This window comes from Anser anser, assembly GCF_964211835.1.
Source record: "Anser anser genome assembly, chromosome: 3".
Classification (NCBI taxonomy): domain Eukaryota; kingdom Metazoa; phylum Chordata; class Aves; order Anseriformes; family Anatidae; genus Anser; species Anser anser.
The window spans coordinates 123,773,247-123,792,909 of NC_139722.1; the positions used below are offsets into that span (position 1 = coordinate 123,773,247).

The 19,663-nt window shown below is 41.0% G+C and overlaps 1 protein-coding gene across 4 annotated transcripts in view; it reads left to right on the forward strand.

Annotated features, from left to right (window-relative positions):
* PELI1 (pellino E3 ubiquitin protein ligase 1) overlaps positions 1-19,663 on the forward strand; it is a 44,944-nt gene that overhangs the window by 7,195 nt on the left and 18,086 nt on the right. Inside the window, exon 2 of one of the 4 annotated variants that reach the window (XM_083832042.1) lies at positions 5,617-5,781. The exons of 2 other annotated variants lie outside the window; for them this stretch is intronic. In XM_083832042.1, coding sequence (XP_083688168.1) covers positions 5,727-5,781 — 55 coding nt within the window. In that variant the 5' untranslated portion in view covers positions 5,617-5,726. Of the gene's footprint in view, positions 1-5,616; positions 5,782-5,827; positions 19,179-19,663 lie in introns of those variants that run through there. One more of the 4 variants, XM_083832044.1, reaches the window with a different exon arrangement.

The window sequence follows — 19,663 nt, forward strand, 5'->3', positions numbered from 1 at the left end:
GGACGCGAGAGATCCAGCTCAAATTCCCCAAAACTTACGGGGACAGTCTGTAAAAACTGCTTCTTAACAGTTTCTGCTTCTTTCAAATACATGGTGCAGAGAATCAGAAGGCTCCCGAGCAGGCCCTTAAGTGTTTCATTCGTTCTCTTTCCTTTCCTATTTGATAATGTTTAGGCAAATTTGTGATGATAGATAAGGAGTGCTCTTCTGGTCCCATCTGCTGTCCCTGCATCTCCTCAGCAATCACGTAGCTGTGCACTTGGTGCCCTGGGATTGGAGATCAGGCTGAATGCAAGTTACACGACAACACGTTACCGTACAAAGACAGTTGATCCCTCCTTTGTGCCTAGGTGACTTTCATGGCCAAGTCATCTCCTCTTGATTCCTGTGGTAGGTGGATCTGTCATGCAAGAATCTTTGTTCTTTGATGTTTCGTTAATAAGGTAATTGCTATGCTGCTGATAGCCCACATCAATTGTTAAAGCATTCATTCGGTGCTGTGTGTGGTGGATGAGAAATGTCATTAAAGTAGAACTTTCCCTTTTGGTGCTGCATGACCTGTTGGCTGCTGGTTAAGGTTTCTGAAAGCTGCTTCAGGTTGTTGCAGAGGGCTGCAGTGCTGTGGTAAGGGTAGCAGCTGGGGTTCCTTCCTTTCTTTTTAAAAAGAACCGATACATGGTTCTGTTGAGTGGTCAGGCACCTGCTGAAGCTGAGGAACTCAGCTTGATCTTGCAAGCAGATAAATGCATGGGCAGCTTTGTTATTTTTAACCACTTAGCGTCTTTGTGCACGTGTGCGTGTTTTTACAGTCAGTATTGTGGCTTTGGCCAGGGGCTTTCTGAGCAGTGTGTGTCCTTGTACGTGTTGCTGTTGGCTGAGAAAGGCCACGGTGCCATATTGAGACGTGAGGGCTTCCATGGCTTAGGTACAGCAACTGCTTTTGCATTCCTAGGCCAACGTGTGTGCTTTTTCCTCATTTAAATAACTGTTCCTATTTCACTGCTTTATGAGCTATGCATAGTCAGCAGTGGAAACTCCTACCTGTAGAGGAAAGGTGTTGGAAGCATTTTTCTTGCAGTTTTTCATTTAGTGTAATCTTGGAGAGGAGCCTATTGAAGTTGGCAGTGTCTAAATGGGAACAGAGATAGGAGCCTGGTCCAAAAGATAAGGAGAGAGTAAACCTTTACCTTAAAGCTCAGAGGGACCAGTTGAAGGGAGAAGTGAGGAGCTTCCTTATTGTGTCAACTAAGCATGTGTAGCAAGTGTCTGGCATCTTTCTGTCTCTTAGCATCCACAACAGCAAGTACTGTAGGCCTGCTGCTATTTTATAGCTATTAATAAGGAGCAGTAACAATCAGATTTATCTGGGCCTTTTGTCAGTGTGCATTTCAGAACTTCATTTGTTAATAAATAGCAGTTCTAAAGATCCAGATAGGGCTTGGCTTAGATGTAGCATGAGATGGCACGAGAAACATCTCGTCTCCTTGCCTTGCCCTGAGCAGATGCCAAGCACAGGGTAGAGTGTTCCCTCTTGCTGCCTGGCCTGTGTCCCCAGGCAGCGGTGGGGCTGCAGTCCTTCTGCACAAGCGCCATTAGGGAGGGACACTGTTCCCTCCTGAATCCCAGGGAGGCGTGGGGAAGGGCACGTAAGCCACAGATAATAACAGAAAACCTAAGAGATTTGTGCTCCACTATCCTATCCAACGAGGAGCTTGGTGTTGTTTTGCTCTGTTACATGGTTGGAAGGTGGGGGGAGAGGAATCTGCATGCAAGGATGATGTCTCCAGAGCCCCAGATGGATGTTAAGCTTGGTTTTGCTTTTATTTTAATAAAGGTAAGAAACTCACAGGTGTGTTGATGCTTAATTTGCTGATGTTTGGAGGCTGCTATAGGAATGCAAATGAGCATTCGGTTACTAATCAAATCTTGCATTGCTCTGAGGTATGTAAACTAATGAAATATGAAGCTGGGTGAATAAACTGATAGTGTAGCATAAGTTTCTCAAGTTCACGTGTTCCATTTCTTCTGCCTCCGCTGCGTCAGCTGAGATGTATGCCTCAGTGTGACTGAGGAGCAGGCACAGAACTTGCCTGAACCACAAGCCTGGTGCTTAGGGTGAAAGCACAGTGACTTCTGGTGCAGAGAGGTATAACATCTGTTTGTAACCTTTGTCACAATGGGACGGATTATAAAATGACAAATACTCTGCCAATAGGCATATGCTCAATTCAGCATTTCACAAAGTATGCCAATTAGATTTAATACAAATGTTCCCTTGGAAAGAGCACCTTGATTTAATTTTTTTTCAGATGCATGAAGTAGAAATGGTCTGAGGCTCTCTGTTTGTTCTTTAAAGACTAAGTGCTATATTTCTAGCTCTTGGCAGACATTGTCCACAAGTACTTCATGTTCCATTGGGCTTATGCCAAATTTAATGTACTGTGTGTACTGAAAGCATCAAAAACAGGCTTACTTTAATTTTAGATTTTACAGCTACCATTATTGATTTTTCTTAGAGCTGTTCCATCCAATCTGCTATCAGTTTAATTTCTTTTCCCTTAAGGAATTTGGGAAAGGATCTTGACAGTGTTTATTGGTGTGGCTAGGGACTGTTTATGTGAGTGAGAGCTATAGATCAGACATCTCTGCAGTGGCCAAACTCTCCATTTATAGAAGCTAAATCAGCACGCTGAATTATTTGTGAACTCCTGACTTTAGCAGTGACTGGTATGCTGTGACTAAGGGTGGTGTTATAAACAAAGTCCATCAACTGTTTTTCAAGAAGCTTGAATTTGATAAAAATCTGAGATGGGAAAGGACTGTTACCATCAGCTGATCTTCGATCATATGGTACCAAAAATTGTGGGCTACCATTTTGCAGTCCTTGTACACCATACAAGTACAAGCCTGTGAGACCTTCGACTCTGAAGAGACAAAAAAAAAAAAAAAAAGAGAAGAAGTAGGGGGGTAGGGGAGAGAAACAGCACAAGTAGAAGTTACGGTAGGTTGACAAAGAGAGGAAGGAAATAACAGGGGGAAAGAATAGGGCACAGTGCAAAACACCCAACCAGCATGCGTTGGTTTGTTCATAACGCCGCAGTCATCAGGTCTGCTGATCCCTGCCTGACAGCTTTGTCTGCTGGCTTCATATTTTGGCTGTTCATCTTTTATTTTCAACCCTCGGGGCCAAGTAGCTGTGCATAAGCATGGCTTTTGGCCAGGTGGCTCATCGCCCTAAGAGTGTAGAGCAGGATTCCCTTCCATTATGTTGATGTGGAAGAGCATGGCACTCAATGGAGCCTGCTTTTTCCCCCTCCCCCTCTTAGTAGTTTTTTTTGTCTCCTTTGATTAAATGCAGGTCTGCTCTGCTTTCTGCTTTGCAACTGCACCCTCTGCCAGTGCCGCTAGAGCAAAAATTGCTCAGGTCATCAAAGTGGGGAATAGAGGGAGGGGTCTCTTGATGCAGAGAGACTTAAAATCCCAAGGAGTTCTATGTTTGCCGTTAATAGGACCTATTGTAATTGAAGAACATGGGAATTACTAGTTAGCCTTCATTGTAGGCTTAACCACAGCACCCGGTGGGTTTGTTATGCCTAACTGTTATGTGTAGTTTGAGAATAGTTTTATGTCCAAATTCATTGTCCAGTCCTCAGGCATAGTTTGCAATTCAGATTTTACTTCATCTTAAGGATGGAGCTTAGTTCTTGAAAGCATTCCTTTAGCTTTGATAATCTTCAAAATACCATCCCGCAGTCTTCAGAGACTGTATTTTCGGTGGTCTTTCCTGTCTTCTCACTGCGCCTTAGCACACGTGTGCTGGGGGCTCTGCTGTGACCTGTTGCATTTCTGCTTTGCCAAGCAGCTCTAGAAGATGCTTTCCCAGCGTGCAACCACAGACCAGTTAGGAAGAGGTTTTGCAACTGGACCCTGAGATGTGTTAACATTAGTATAACCTGCCCGGGAGTTTTGTTGTAGCAACTGCCTATGGAAGTAACTTGCATTAATATTAGTGGACAAATTGTGCCTCTCTTCTGCCTCCCAAAAATGTTTTGGTAATTTTATTATTTTGATGTCCCTTCTCATAGGGGGAGTAGGTGCTTCATCATGCATCAGAACTGAGTAAGCTGACAGTGCTTGTTTTCCTCTTGTCTCTCAATTTGTCCCAGTCCCTAGACCCCCAAGCACAGCAAAAACTATTATAAGAACTGTTCTACAGAAAAATGTAGAAATGACTAAACCTGTTAAAGACAGAGGAAAGGGTTGTTGCAAGTCTACTTTTGTAGCAGGGACAGAATTAGAAGGTTTTAGTTTATTGCAGTTACTGTGCTTGCTTTCAAGCTTAATTTTTAAAAATCCTTCATATAAGCCAAGTATTAACTCAGTATGCATGCTAATAAGATTTGTGCTGTACTAAGCCATCTTTTGCTGATGAACATAGCTTTTGTTACATGAAGGAACAAAATAAATTGAATAGAAGGGTGCGTATAAAGAAAACAAAAATCAACTCCAAGGTTAAGAACAGGAGTGGTTATGTTTCCTTGTTTTTTCAAGATAAAACACAGCTTTCAAGTACTGCTGAAGAACAAGCCCTATTTCCTGTCATCTCACTATTAATTAGTCCATGCATTTAAAAAAAAAAACACAACGAACACATTAATTTTGCTGTTTTTCTGGAAACGAACACCCAGGCAGCTCTATGCAGTTCTCCCTTCCTGTTCTGTGTTTGCAGATGCAATGTAATGAATCAAATTGAAGAGTGGATCTGGGTCTGAACCTGGGGAGACCATACCATGGCTGTGCAGAAACGTTGTTGTCTAAATGCAGGGCAGCAGGGAGGACCGCTGCTTTTGTAGGCAGTGGTATTTTATTCTGCCTTGAAATTGTTTAACCTCGGAATGAGATCCTGCTTTATGTTAGTGGTAAGCAAGTGCAGGCATTCCTGCAGGTCAGGAGAACAGGTGATAAATAATAGTCGTGTGATGCAATGCTTCTGTCTTTGCATGCAAAGCTCATACCTAAGTACTAGTGGCCAGGTTTCTCAATGAATAGAAGTTACTTTGGAAGGGAACTCTGGAGATCATTGAGTCCAGATCCCCTTGCTCCCCCACTCAAAGAAGTTTGAAGTTAAAGCCAGCTCTTTCATCCTTTTATTCGGCATGGTACTGAACAGTGCACAGCCAGGGTGTCTGCTGACAATTCTTATCTAATGTTTACCTGCAACTGTCAATCTTCTGTAAATGTCTAACTTAGACATACCCAGTATAATTCAGGAATGTGGTGTGTTTAAAGTTTCATTAAGTCTTGAGCATGCTTGTACAGACTGAACGCTATCTGAATTCACTGAATAATTTTGAACAACTGTTTGAGTTGCTGTGTACTAGGAATATCAATTGGACACAGAGCGTACGCTCTGCTCAAAGACATGCTGTAAAGAGAAGAATTGCCAACATTGGTAAGTCTCTATGAAACCAACTTCTTTACAGTGGCTGTGAGCAACAGGTAGCTTTCCCACCTCTGCCTCTCCCAGCTGACAGTTCTCAATTGGTGATGCTAGCCGTTTGGTGCTAATGTGGATGGGGCTTAACCATATGGTCTCGCTCTCACTTTCTCTCGCAGTGTTGAAAAATGTTGTCCTGTCTACACTAGCAGCTAACTGATCTGAACCCATTGTTGACAGCCACCATCATCAACAGGTCATTTTCCCTCTGCGAGCGTGGCTTTTGATTATGTATCGTAAATCCAAGTGGAAGTGCGGTTACAATCTCGCGGTTCTTGGACACGGTGAGTTTACATCTGCACGGTTGTTCTAAGAGAACAAACGTTTCTTCTTACACTCGAACTTCTCTAGATGAAAATATGTAAGAAACAAAAAAACACAAAACCAACTACATCTAGAATTCCTGTGAAATAGACTTTTTTTTTTACCCCATAAGGTTTTGATTGAGATTAGTTGCTAGAAGTACAAGTGTAGAACAATACAAACTATTAGTATTGTGTTGCCGTTACTGTCCATGACTGTATTGGTTCTTTAAACACTGTATTTTTAAAACAGCTGGAGAGAGACTGCTTGAAGCTGATCATCAGACAGCATCTCTCCACAGCAACTGCAGATGTTATTGGAGACATGACTGCTAAGCTGTACCAAACCATATTTTCTCTTGTCCCAATGTTGAATTTCTACCGAAGGTTGTTTCCAGAGGCCCTGAGCCGGTGTAATATTGTAGTACCTGCTGAGAGTGATCTCTTGCTTCTCCCTCTCATTTCCCCAACCCCTGTGCGCACACAACCCCGCTCCCGAGATCCAAGTTGTGCAGCCCTGCACCCTTCTTTGCTCCAGATCTGCTGACCAGAATTTTTCAGCGAGGTGACTTTTCTCACTAACCCAAGAGAAAGAAAACTCCTGCGATTAAATTCCCAAGAGGTTCAGGGAGATGAGGTTCAGGCAACTTTGTCATTAGACTGACTATATACCCTTCTGATGTGGTAGGCTTAAAATGCTTGCTTTGCTTTTGTAGCTTTGTCTATGAATGTGCTTGGCTTATTCCTTTTTCTTAGCCCTCTCGTTTAAGGACAACTGCTGCTGCCTCCTCATTATTGCTTGCACCAAAATAATAAGGGAGGGTTGTGAGAACATTAACTTTTCTTTGCTTGGACCACCTTTGATACAAAATTAAGTCTAGAGAAAATGAGAATACAAGCTCAAATCCAATGGATATGATTAATAGCGTGAAGACTTTTGGCATATAACTTTGAAAATGTTTACAGTTTTGTATCTTGGGGGATTGGAGCAAATAGGCACGAGATGCTAATCATAATGATGTTTTTCGTGATCAAAGGTATCATTACTTCAGTGGCTGCTATTTGTGTTTAAACTGCCAAAGTCCTAAAACTGGTTATGAGCAGTCAGTATTGGTGGTTAACAGTCTGAAACATTTTAAGTATAGAAAACTCAACCTCATTTTTTTTTCCAAGTGAGTTTGACTTGAATTCATGCTGCATATTTCTTCTAGTTTCAGATCAGCCGTGGATTCCACTGTGCCTCTGTTTTCTGTCAAGTTTTTATCCCAAGTGAATTTTTTATTTCAAAATTACTTAACAGTGCCACTGTATTTCAAAGTGAAACTTGTCAGATAACACAGTATGGTCTAGAGCTTTAAAAATACTGTAGCTAGTAGAGCTTTGTTTTATCAACTCAGAAGTCTCATCTGTTAACAAAGAAATTTTATCTAATGAGATAGAATGGGTCAGAGAGGATTTACGATGTTCAAGTACTTGTGTATAAGCCAAAATACTTGTTACAGACTCTTAGCAAGCATGTAATTCCTTAAGAGCTTCAGAACACAGTTGTTAGTGAAGCTGAGGGTTTTGGAAGCTCAAAGATACCTGCTATTTGAGTGCTTCATCTCTTCGGGCAAACAGTACGCAACTTAAATATGGTAACTGACATTGAGCGTTGTCTCTGACTGCACTGTAATTATTCTGAATGTCTGGGGCTTATCCAAAATCAGTGTGGTGAATTAAATTACACGTCCAGCCCAGATCTGCTCCAGTACAGTCTTGCTTAGGTAGGCTGATAGTGATCTTGCTTACGCTGGTTTAATTCAGCTGGCTTCAATGGGATTGAATCCTTACTTGCACCTACATAATTGGGCTCAGGTATCAGGTTTGGTTAGGAGACCTGCTAGGTGGACGAGAACAGAATTAGGACTTCAGTTCCTTTTTCCTTGCTCAGTTTGCTTTTGATTTTTTTCAGCAGAGTATGCCTAGAAACAAAGTCCTGCTGCTCAGTACAATTGATCATCTGTTAAACAGATGAGCTACAAACCTCAGTTTTATTTTTGTGAAACATTGTGAAGGCTTAATATAATAAAAAGAGAGAAAGAACTCGGTCTGTTGCTACATTACTGTGCCAGGAAATAATCTTTCCTCTCTGACCAGTTCCTTAGCTGTTCCAGCCATGGTATGATGTAGTTTTACTCTTTTAACAATGGCTTTATTTAGATTATCCTTTTAACTAACAGTTTTGGCATGCTTTAAAAAGCCATTTAAGGAAGAGGATCTTGCTGTGATACCCCAGATTGGGCTAAATATATAGGCTGCACATCTTTTATTTTTTATTTTATATTTAATTAGAAAGTCTTCATTTGTGCCCCAGTAAAAACCATCTATAGAGCATGTTGAGTTTGCAAGCAGTCATTCAAAAGGCTGAAGTTTTGTCAAAAGATGCTGTCTTCTGTGTATTGGAGCTGTTTCAGATTATTCTGTGAGTTTCTGGTTGGTAAGAGATTCCACATTGTTTCTGGTTAACAAGAATATTTTTCTTGTGATCTTTGATTTCTGTTGGCTGCTGCTTCAGTGGGAATTACGACTGTTTCGACGCCCCTTTGTGTTAGGTCCTCTGCTACCTTCGCTTATTTTTTGTATTCTGGACCTTTATTTTTTCAGATAAATATAAGTCTTCAGTGTATATAGTTATAGTCGTACTGTTTGGGGATGTGGTTTGCAGTTTTTATCCAATTTATACTTCAGGTAGGCTTCTATATCAGAAGTTAAAGAATAAGCAACATGCTCTAACCTTTGGGAAACCCAAATACTTAAATGTTAATAAAAAAAATCAGTAAGTAGTGTGAGGCTGTTGGGAGGGTTGTCACACTTATTCTGATTGTATTAACCTTTTCCATTCCCTGAATGAGGCAGGGTGACTTGAAAGAACAGATCTGGGTATAAACCCAGTATTTCCTGAACTTGCGCCCCCTGATGTTTGATTCGGTCCTGTTCTTAAAAGAAGTACAAGTGTAAACACACAGGTAATCCCACAGTCAGACTTTTTGAAAATCCCAGTCCTGCAAATATGAGCATGTCTAGTTTTAATATCAGAAGCTGTAAAATCATCTCTCAGTAGCAAAACTAGGAATGTGCAGTTGTTCCCAGAATCGGTGCTTCGCTTCTGAGTCAGGCTATAGCTGACTGTTCTAGCTGGACAAGTTTCGTGACCAAAGCTTTGTGTAAACAGTTGGGCTCCTGCTCTTTGACTATGATGTTTGTATCTTCCTCTTAAGTACTTAAAACAAAACAAAGCCACTTTGAATAAGTCTTTATTTGTTTCTCATTTCTAATGATATAGATACTCTAGCTTTGTTAGATTTTAAAAGTAATGAAAATTAAATAATTGTGTATCTGATGTTACTGATATAAAACCATACTTTGAAGAGAAAATCTATTTTTTTAAGCAAAAGGTTTTTAGAAAATAGTATTTTCTTGTATTTGCCCATTTTTATTGGGTTTTTACCTTTCTTCAATTAAAATGAAATGCCTTTCTTACAAACAGGAAAAAGCCTCAGCTTGGAGGTCACTGCTAAAAGAAAAATACTTCACCTCAAACTAATAAAATTATTGGAGCAGATATATGTGTAGGTTCTGTGATGTTCCTTAGCATAGAGAATATTTCAGTTGTTTGGTGACTGCTAGGACCAAAATGAGATCAGCATGGCATGTTTACAGACGAGGACTATGTAATATAAACAAGGCTAGAGGAGGTAAGCTTATGACAGCACTCTATGTGTTTGTGGAGTTCAGAGTTTATTTGGGGGACATGTAATTCACACACTTCCATCAGCAAAATGCTGAATGTGCAGAATGACTTCAGAGTTTAAAGTACTGCAGTGTCTGTGAAGCCAAAGAAAGTCTCGTCTTTTCTTTAGAGAATATATATTACTTTTACAACTAGTTTTGAGGTTGCCAAAGCCAGGCTGAGTGTGCTTGATGTTTTTTTAATTCTAAATAAAACGCTTGTCACTAAGGTGTATGGAGGCAATGCATGCTGCTAAGGCAGCAGCTGGTTAGACATCACAGCTCATCAGACTAGTAGCCTTTGTCCCACTTGTCCCAAATTTTACTAACTCGTTCTGTTTTTTAGTGTCAAATTGGTTACACTGGCTTTGCTGTTTTAGTAGGTCTCTGCTTTATTTGCTGTGTCTGTTGTATAGTTCATTACTTGAATGGGCTTGCCTAAATGTATTCCTGATCTGGAATTTGCATTGGTCTAGGAGCTTGAATGTGGTCGGGTGTCTTAGTTAAGGTTGGGTAGTGACTTCTTAACGTGTGCGTACTTGGCTGCTTGGCCTCTTCGTTCCTCTGCTGCACGGCACTTTTCTTCTCTGCAGATCGATGACACGAGACATCCTGAAGCAGAAGAGTCACAAACTGAATATGAGCAGGACTCCTACAAACCTTTGAGTGCGTGTGAATGAGGCACCAATGTGCTCACTATGCACAGCTGTTAGCAATTTGAAGGAAAGTTCATAAACAATGTCAGTCCCAAGGGGGCTGCACCAGAGGACCAGAGAGAGCCCTAGCTAGAATACAGCTTTAAGCATGTATTTTTTCAGAAGAATTTACTGAGTTGTGTTGCTTGAAAACGTTTTGTGGGAAATAGGTAAGCCTGCTTTAGGTGATAAGAAATACACTGAGCTTGTGTCTCCAAATCTCAATTTTACGAATTTTACTGATTTTTGGGCCATATATTGAGGGTCTGCATTCACACAGAATTCTGTTGACTTCAGTGGATCAAGGAAGAACTTTTTCGTCTTCAGGAACACCTTACTTGCTTACTGGTAGACTTACATTAGCAAGACAGCAATCTGACTCCTAGTATTTCATTAGGGTGAGTGGTGTGACTTACCGTCATTGTAAGTGCAAGGGCAGGTCGTGAAACTGCCTGCTGAATATTTTAATGTGGTGTAGCAGTGGCTGCACACGTTGACTATTGCTGGAGAAGTGCTTTACCATGGTGACTCACTTTCCCTGTGCGCTACCAATTTAAAATCTTTTGTCTTTGGATGTTAGATTTTGTCCGATTTTTGCTTTCCTCAGTGATGCACGCTCAAAGGCAACAAAGAGTAACACAGATTCTGGAGAACATGGTATTTTGTGGGGAAGGAAGGGGGACCACTGTCATGGTACACAGATACCTCTTACTGCTTTTGAAAAACAGATTTTGTGACCCACACACTTAAATATCTTCAGAGTACTTTTGGTTGTAGCTGAAGACTATACTATCTTAAAGAAAACAGTTGCAATATCCAGCTGGAGAATTTCTTTTATTTGAAGGTAACATTTTTCTGTATAGATAGCAAATTTTACACTGAACCTAGTGATACCTTGAAAACTTTCAACTGTGTCAAATATTAATCATAATTTCCTTAGCTCCTTGATTTTGTTAAAACTGGACTATATGGTCAGGCCAAATTCGCTTGTGTGTTTATAAAAGTATGGCTTCTGATCTAAGTCTCCTTGGTTGAGATACTCTGTCCTTGGCTTTTTTTGGTGAGAATACATGCAATAACACCAAAACTTTTATGTGAAATGACCATACATACTTAAATGGCTGTGTTTTACTGATTTGTGATGTTATTCCCACTGTGCTAACGTTACTGTAGTAGTATTTTCTTTGTTTTCTGTTGAAATTTCAGGAAAAAGCTTGAACATCATGTTCTTTTCTCCTTTCTGTCCGAGTAAAAGTTAGGGAAGGCATCCCTAGCACTGACTTCTTAGTACTTTTTGAGAATGACCTTTGTGTTTTTAGGTGTTAGTGCCCGTACAAAGGTAAATGGATGGCTGTTGCATCCTCTCAAGTGCAACTGCCTGTTTATTTTTATAAGCAGAAAACCTCTTATCCAAATTGGATTAGAAGTGTAGGAAATAAAGTATTGCTCTTCTTTAGATATGCTAAATCATGCATTGCCCATGGGATTATAAAGGAGAAGAAAATCAAATGCCATGGGATACTTTTTTCCTCTGAGCAGTAACAAAGTGGGAATGGGTAAGTGATCTAAGGAAACATGAGGAGGTGGAGAAGATATTTGAACTTCATCTGTTTGACTTGCTGGCTGTGGAAGGATAGTAACGTGGAAATATAAGTGTACAAAAAGTTAGGGTTTTTTGTTTGTATAGCATTGTATTAGCATAAAAACTGGTTAAACGTATTCATCAAGAAACAGCTTCTAATATATTGGGAGACAGCAGAATATAACTTTATTAGGAATTTATCACACATGCAAAGTAATCAATTCTTATTTTCTTGGATTGTTGCTTAAAGTAATCTTTGTTGTTTGGGCTCAAGTACAGAACACTGAAAGATTGCTATAAAGCCATGCTTGAATGTCAGCAATATGGGAAACTGAGGAGCTGAACCAGCCATTTAACTTATATTGTAGCCCCCTAGATATCCTGTTGGGCCACTGTAAAAAACTGACACTAGGCTTGCAGAGAGTAGGCAGACCTCTGACATCTCTCCAGAGGTATGTAGGTCATATGCTTTTATATGTAAATGCTGGAGGTGATATGTTTAGAAAGGACCAGGTTTTGTACCTTACATAAAGACTGTCCAAAGCTTGAATTTAAGAGGAGGAGGAATACATTAAGATGATACATTTATTAGCTGTGATTTACCAAATACTCATGCATGAACTACAGACTTGGGACTTTCACATGCAAGGTTTAGGAGGGCCAGGTGGAGGTTATCCACACTTTTTTTTTTTTAAACTGGAATTGCAGATGAACTACAGTTGAAATGGTGAGTGTAATAACAGGGTGGTAAGGAATTTAGGATAAAGCAGAGGGAAACTATTGGATGAACTTGGCTTTTGTGTTTCATAGCCTCCCAAAGTGAAAAGGAACTTGCCTTATTTTAAGATACCCATTCGTGTGATGTGGGAGTTGAATAGAAACTATACTGAGTAGTTTTTAAATTTTGTCCTTAAGATCTTTTTTTCCTAGTGAGTGTGGAGAGCCAGCATGCTATAGCTGAATTTCTATAAGTGAATACTTTTCTGTCCTTTTTTCCTAATCCACATGAAATGTTTTTTCTTACTAAAAGTGAAGCAAAGATGTGTTAACACTTCTGGCAAGTCTGTGAACTCTCTCTGAAGAAGTCCCTGGTCAGGCAATCTAACTTTGTGGGAATGAAAACTTTCAGGTATTGCAGGTTCAGCTAGTTCTACTAGCAGGTACTTTAAAAGTTTTGCAAGCAGGAAAAATATGACTTGGAAATGAATTTGAATTGGGCCTCTGTTTCTTAATTTAGGGAAACCATAATACCTGAAGCTCACTGAATCTGAGCTTTGCTCTTCAAAGAACTTAAAACTACAGCTGAAAAATTCTTTGAGGAAGTACTTGAGCATAGCCTATGTTAATTGAACTTGCAGATATGGCATTTGACTTGTTGTGTTTTCAAGATCCACAAGTGTTCCTGGAAGACTTAAACTAAAAAAAAAATCAACAACAACAAAAAAACACTTCCACAATAGCTGTGTCCAGGTACCTGAGAAATTCAAGCTTACTGTCTTGGAAAGAAGCCCAGTGCAACTGCATCTGCATGTTTGTGGCTTAGTAGATGGCTTACATCAGATTGACCTTTTGGGAAAATTAGTTTTATTCAGATGATGCCTTACTTATCTTTTCAGTCCTGTTGTTTGGGAATCCAGCACTTCTCATGCCTCAGGCCATTCTTGGGAAGTCAGATGAAGGTCTATCTAAAGAGCAGGTCAATTCCTGAGTATCTTATTTGGGCAATGATTGCTGTGAATACAGTTCTATAATGCCATTGCTGCACTATTAAAGGGGGCAACGTGTTTGTGAAGCTGTTGTGAAACACAGGGGATGCTGTGTGTCTTAACCTTTCAAAGTCTTAATCAGCCCAAACGGTCTCCAGTGTGTGTACAGCAAGCTCTCTGCAGTAATTTTTGCTAATCATTTTGTTTTAAGTAAACGTTGAAACAAACTGTCATAGGAAGGCTATCAACAAACATGAAGCTCCAGGTCGGTCTGAAAAACTGCTTGTCATCTGCAGTTCTCCAGCATTCAATATACCTTCCCTATTTCCTAAGGGAAGGCATGTCTTGAGAGGCCTCTTCATGCCTAAAGCTGAGTCTCTTGCAGTAATAACTTGACATCTGGTAAGCCAACTCCTGCTCTGAGCAGAAGGTTGGACTAAATGACCTCCTGAGATCCTGGAGTGCTCTGTGATTCTGTGGAGTTCTTCATAAGAAGTTGACTCAGCCTTTTGGAAACATATAAGCAGCATTCTAATGCTGGTGCACGACTGAAGGGCGAAGGTGTCAAACCTGTAACATAGGTGGCTTGTTTGAAGGTGACCTGCATTTAAAATCCCTTCTGATTCTTTTATTTTGAATATCAAACAGATAATGTTGTTAATATCATTGGAGACTTTTCAAGATAACTTCTGTCTTTATATTTTACATCATAGAATCATTAAGGTTGGAAAAGACCTCCAAGATCATCTGGTCCAACCATCACCCTACTACTACTGTCACCCACTAAACTATGTCCCTAAGCACCATCATATCGCTCCATCTAGAATCACTTTAGAATTAGATCTAGGATTAATTCTTGAGTGGTTCTATTGAGTATCAACAGTCCTGCTGTCCTGTAGATATTTTTTTAGTCTTGCCTGAGATTCCTTCAGCTTCTAGTAAGGTTTACTATGAAATTCTTTCTCAGTCCAAAGACGAGTGATTTTGCATGCTCTTTGTTTGGCGGGGTCTCTCCCCAGTAGGAGTTTGAAAGTACTGAGTTAATCCAGTGCCAAAAGGCTCATGCCTACTAAAGCAGAAACCAGCCTGGAGACAGAGGGCCAGTTGTGTTTTTAGTCTGCCAGGTGGGATACGCATCAACAGTAACATGCTGTCCTTGAACCAAAGGAGGACTTCCCTGGCGTACCACAGGACAAAGCATGCAAAGATCTAAGAGTGGAATAGGACGTGGTAAGAAGTGCTCGTTAGGCTCGTTTAATGGCATAGGATGACTCGAGTCATGGGAAATATCTCTCTGCAGTGTGATGATTTGTTGCCTCTCTGTGACTAGGCTAGTGCAGCTTCAGTGATGAGTTGCTCCACAGTTGCCTAAAGCTTGCCATGGTTGTTGGATGACATATTGTAGAGTTGGCGAAACCTTTTGAAGGAAAGTTTGCTGTGCCTTAAGAAATTGAGACTCTACTTTGTTCTTTTACTTGGCTGTCCTGCAAATCTAATTAGCTTCTCCAGCCCCTTCCAGAAGCGGTTACTGTAGAAGAGTTAACGAAGTTGTACCATCTACTCTTCATGTTACAACTTGAGATACAGCAAAGCATTCTTCTCTAAAAGCTCTAACTGTAACAATGGACCTTTGTTTGCTTGGTCCTTACAAGAATTTTCTTCTTGCTATTAGGCACCACACAGTGGTGCAAAGAATTAGGTCATTTCCTTCCCTCCTCCTCTTCCTGCAGATTACTCGATTAACATTTCTATTGTATACTCTAATTAGCATGTTCTTGGCTTCAGGCTGCTTTCCCCCCATAATCTCCTTAAAACACTGTAGTATGACTTTATTAACTGTATAACATGGGAACTCCTTGCACAGAGATTACACGCGATGTAACACAATGAAAGATTAATGAGGCTGGCAAGTCGGTAATCTGCCATCCTTTCTTCTCCCCCTGTGCAAGACCTCTGGGAACCCCATAATAGAATCAGCACTTCCTGATGCATGAGATTTGCCTTTTCCTGGGTATCATTGGCTTTGATCAGAGTTCTGCCTCTGACCTGGTGGGAAATGGATTTAAGGTAGTGTATAGCGCATGTTTGGCATTCAGCGTTGAGTGTATTTCCCCTTGGGACTGTTACAGATCCTGTTCTTCTAAGGTTTTGCTGTTCGTGTTCTTTAGTCTCTTCCACCACACCCTATGTGCAGCGATTTTAAACACTTACCCTGTGTTTGGGGCTTTATTCCACTCCCTGCCTGTTTCATTAAATAAAATTATCAACAGGCACGTGTTTAAAATGTCTCTTGAAGTGTATTAGTGTACTGATCGGGGAACTCTAGGATGAGGAATTTGCCACTCGGATTTCTCAGCTGTCCACACAGAAGAGGACATAACATCACCCTTTGTCCATATCCATGAGTCTGTCTTTTTAACTGATACAGCTAGAAACGCATTCCTCTTAAAAGCTCGTTCTGAATGTCATGTGGAATCACGTAATTATATCAAACTGTACAGCATCTGCTTGTGAGTCAGATAGAAGAACATGACGATACAGCCCTTTATTTCTTTAACAACTTCAAGGGAAGAACCTCCCCTGCAGTTAAGCGTCACTTCATGAAATTAGCAGCGATAACTTGGGCTACAGATTTCATTGTTGTAGTCTAGCACGGTTGACAGCATCTCTGATCAGGGAAAATTCAGGTAGCTTGCCTAGTGAGAGTGCACTCAAGGCATTTGCTTCTACTCCTTGAGGCAGACCGCCATTCTTATGTGGAGTAGAAATCATTAAACCTTCCTCTTAATAAAAACCTTCCTCTTAATAAAAGTCAAGAACAGAGTAGAACATGGCTATGGATAGGCACAGGCAGGGAAACAGTATTTCATCGGACACAGCCACTTTGTGTGCTAGGTCCAAAGTAAGTGCAAATAAACCCTGCTTTTAAGATGAGGGCATGGTTAGCTATTGAAAGGGCATTATGCAGTATATTTGTCTGCTAGCAGACTACCCTCCAGAATACTGCGGGTCGCTGTTATGGGAAGAGATGGGATGTAGGGGTGAGGATTGTTTCCTGTGGGAAGCCGGGTTGGACAAGTAGAAGGTACGTCCAAGCAGCTGCTCATTCTGCAACTTATGTGACTGCAGAATACAGGAATCCACAGGTTTATTAACCTGGGTTCTAAACAGTGGCAGCTGTAAAACAAAGAAATAAAATAAAGCTCTTAGGAGAAGAAACTCTTAGAAGCCAATTATCTTAAATTTGCTTTTTAGACTGAACACTTTTTAAACAGTGCAACTCGAGCGTTATGACCACTGTGAGAAAAGTATTGCAACTTCAAAGTGTCGATACCAGTGTCACTTAGCACTGCGCCAGTTTGGGGTGCTCCTGTGCAGAGAGAGCCAGGAGTTTGACTTGATCCTTGTGGGTCCCTTCCAACTCGGGGTATACACTGATACAGAGCACCTTTTGTACTTTTATTGCTGTACCTGTATGTTAAGTGATACTAACACAATCCTGATGCTTATTTTTTTTTCCTTTTTAAGTCCTGATTAAGACAAAATTAAAACTATTAACTTTGTACAGGCCAGGGCAAAATGTAGAAGACCTGAAGGTGATGGGGGAAGTGGGATCAGGCAACTCCACCACCACAGTGAAAGGTGCCATACCAATCAGTGGAAGAGTGAGGCTTGTGTGATAGTAGAGTGAGGGTGTTGATTTTGGCAGGGAGGAGGACCAGATTTGAATCTCAAGATGTGGCTCGATGAGGTTTGTTCAGAAGGTTCTGATCTCACTAGCTTTGGTGCAGCAGGTTTACAGAATAAACCCACGAACAGATTTAAAAAATGATTTGGGTTAAAATAGTTGGGGTTTGTGTATGTTGATTTGGTATTTTTTTTCAACCACCTTCTCAGCTGAGTAATCTGACAGCTGTGATAATGACCATACCATCTCAGATCAATATTGAGTAGCATGGTGGCCAGAAGTGGAAGCCTGGAGAGGAGTGGAATGATGGAATTTGCACATCAATGCTTCGCCAAAGTGCTGTTCAGTGGTTGCAGCTCAGTCATTTCTGTGGAGCAAAGTGATACCTGTGTGCTTAGTAAGCTATGATGGTGTATGTGGTGTCTTTGAGCCTCTATACAGTTTTATTATCAAGAATATCCTATGGCAAGGAGTTCTGTAGTTCAGTTTTTCAGGTGACAAGGTGATGTAACAGCACAGCCTGACAGTATTACTTTGGAGAAGATTAGCTGTGGAGTACAGTTTGAGGAGAGAGGAAAAAAAGGTAAGCATTAACCTCGTTCTCAGCAGTGAAGCTTACTGATGTGGAGTTGCAACTTATGCTGCATTACAGCATTATGAACAAGAAACTAGTTTGCCAGTGCTTAGCTTTGAGTGCTCCTGTGTAATCAGGAGCCTTCAGTTCTGCTGGTACAGCTGTTTGCACAGCCATGCTGCGAGCTCAGTTGGGAAACAGATCCAGCCGAAAAACAACTGAGCAGGTAAAACCACTTTTAAAAGCATGGACAGCTTCACTGTGAACCAGATCAAGGAAACCAAGCCAGGAAGCTGTGCTTGTAAAACTGAGGTGGCAAGCAGTGCTATCTATAGGAAAGAGCAGCAGAAACGGCAGCTGTACAGCCAAGTGTAGAGTTTGGGGATGTCGGATGTCAGCCTGAGCGTGCGTCACTTGAGCCAGCGTAACCATGCGCAACTGCTTGGCCCATTACAATTGCAGTGTAAGACCTGATGTAAATGTTAAACTACTGCATTGTATCTCGCTTGCAGCAGACAAACATTTGCATGATCAGTTCCACGAGGCGGTAACTTGATCACCATTTTATGGCTCAGGCATTTAAACAACTGCATCAAGCCAGTGGGTTAGATTATTTCAATCGTAGTGGAATGCAAAATGAGAACCTGGTCTAGCACATGCAGAGTTACCTTTTCGAACGTGCATCCTGTAGAAATAAGATGCTATAGCATCTCTGGCCAAGTGATTCCAGTATCTAAAAGCAGCTCTACTCAGGTGGCGTCTGCAGGTGTATTGTGTCCAGCTCTACAGTATATTAGTGAAAACAGGGCTAGCAATACCTGAAGGCTTTCTGCTGTTTTAATTCTTACTGTACTAAGTAATCACTTTTTGTGTGGGAGGTGAGGAAGGCTAGCTGGGTTAATAAGTGATGATTTAAATAAAAAGAAAAAAGGTATAGCCTGCATGGGTACAGTTATGTAAGAGGAGCTGACAAGGAAATAGAACAGTGTTTCTCTGCGAGTCTAAACCGAAGAACTGCTGGGGATCTGGGCTGCAGGATAGCTTTCAACACACCCTCTACTTCCTTTTTTCCTTTTTGGGGCCAGAGATTGATGAATTTATGGCACGGCGAGCAGGATGCAGGCTGTGACTTCAGCCAATGGTGCGCAGCGTGGTGGTGTTTACCTAGCTTACGTAAGGCAGAGCCAGCCCCCGGTTAGTCAGAGTGCGTTCCCCACTGCTTAAGTAAAAGCACACGGCAGAGGCACTCAGTCTGGCAGTTGCTGGGATTTAAAGGAGTTGGTGGATTTCGTGTCTCTTAAGCAAGACTGAAGGCTTTTTCTTCTCTACAGTGTAGAAATACTGAGAGAACAGAAAGATACTGGTAAGTGCTCTGCATGCCGTCGGTTTTACGTTCTAATGTTGCACTGTTTCAGCCTTTATAAAAGCCTCCTCAGTCACATTATTTTTTAGTAAGAAGTTGGGAGTTCAGTGATATGGCTGAAGGGAAGTCTGAGAACAGGCAGCATGTTTGCAGGCTGCTTTCCCACCTCAAATAAGAAGAGACATATAAAGTGCACAATATACTAAATGCATCTTGTTCACAAGAAGTCAGTCGCTTCTCATTTTTAGTGTGTGGAGCAAGATTCCTTGAAACTGTCAGCGTTATCTAATAAATCATACCAAGGGGAATTTCTCACGGAGCTGTTAAATATTACTGTTGTCTAAACCAAAAGCGGTTTAAATGTAATTATAACTTATTTGTGCAAGATGATACAATACGCTGTGTGAAAAAGCTTGAGCGTAATACAAACATCTGTTCAGTTGATACTTTGGTACATAAAAACTGCCTCGTCAGGAAGTCAGAAG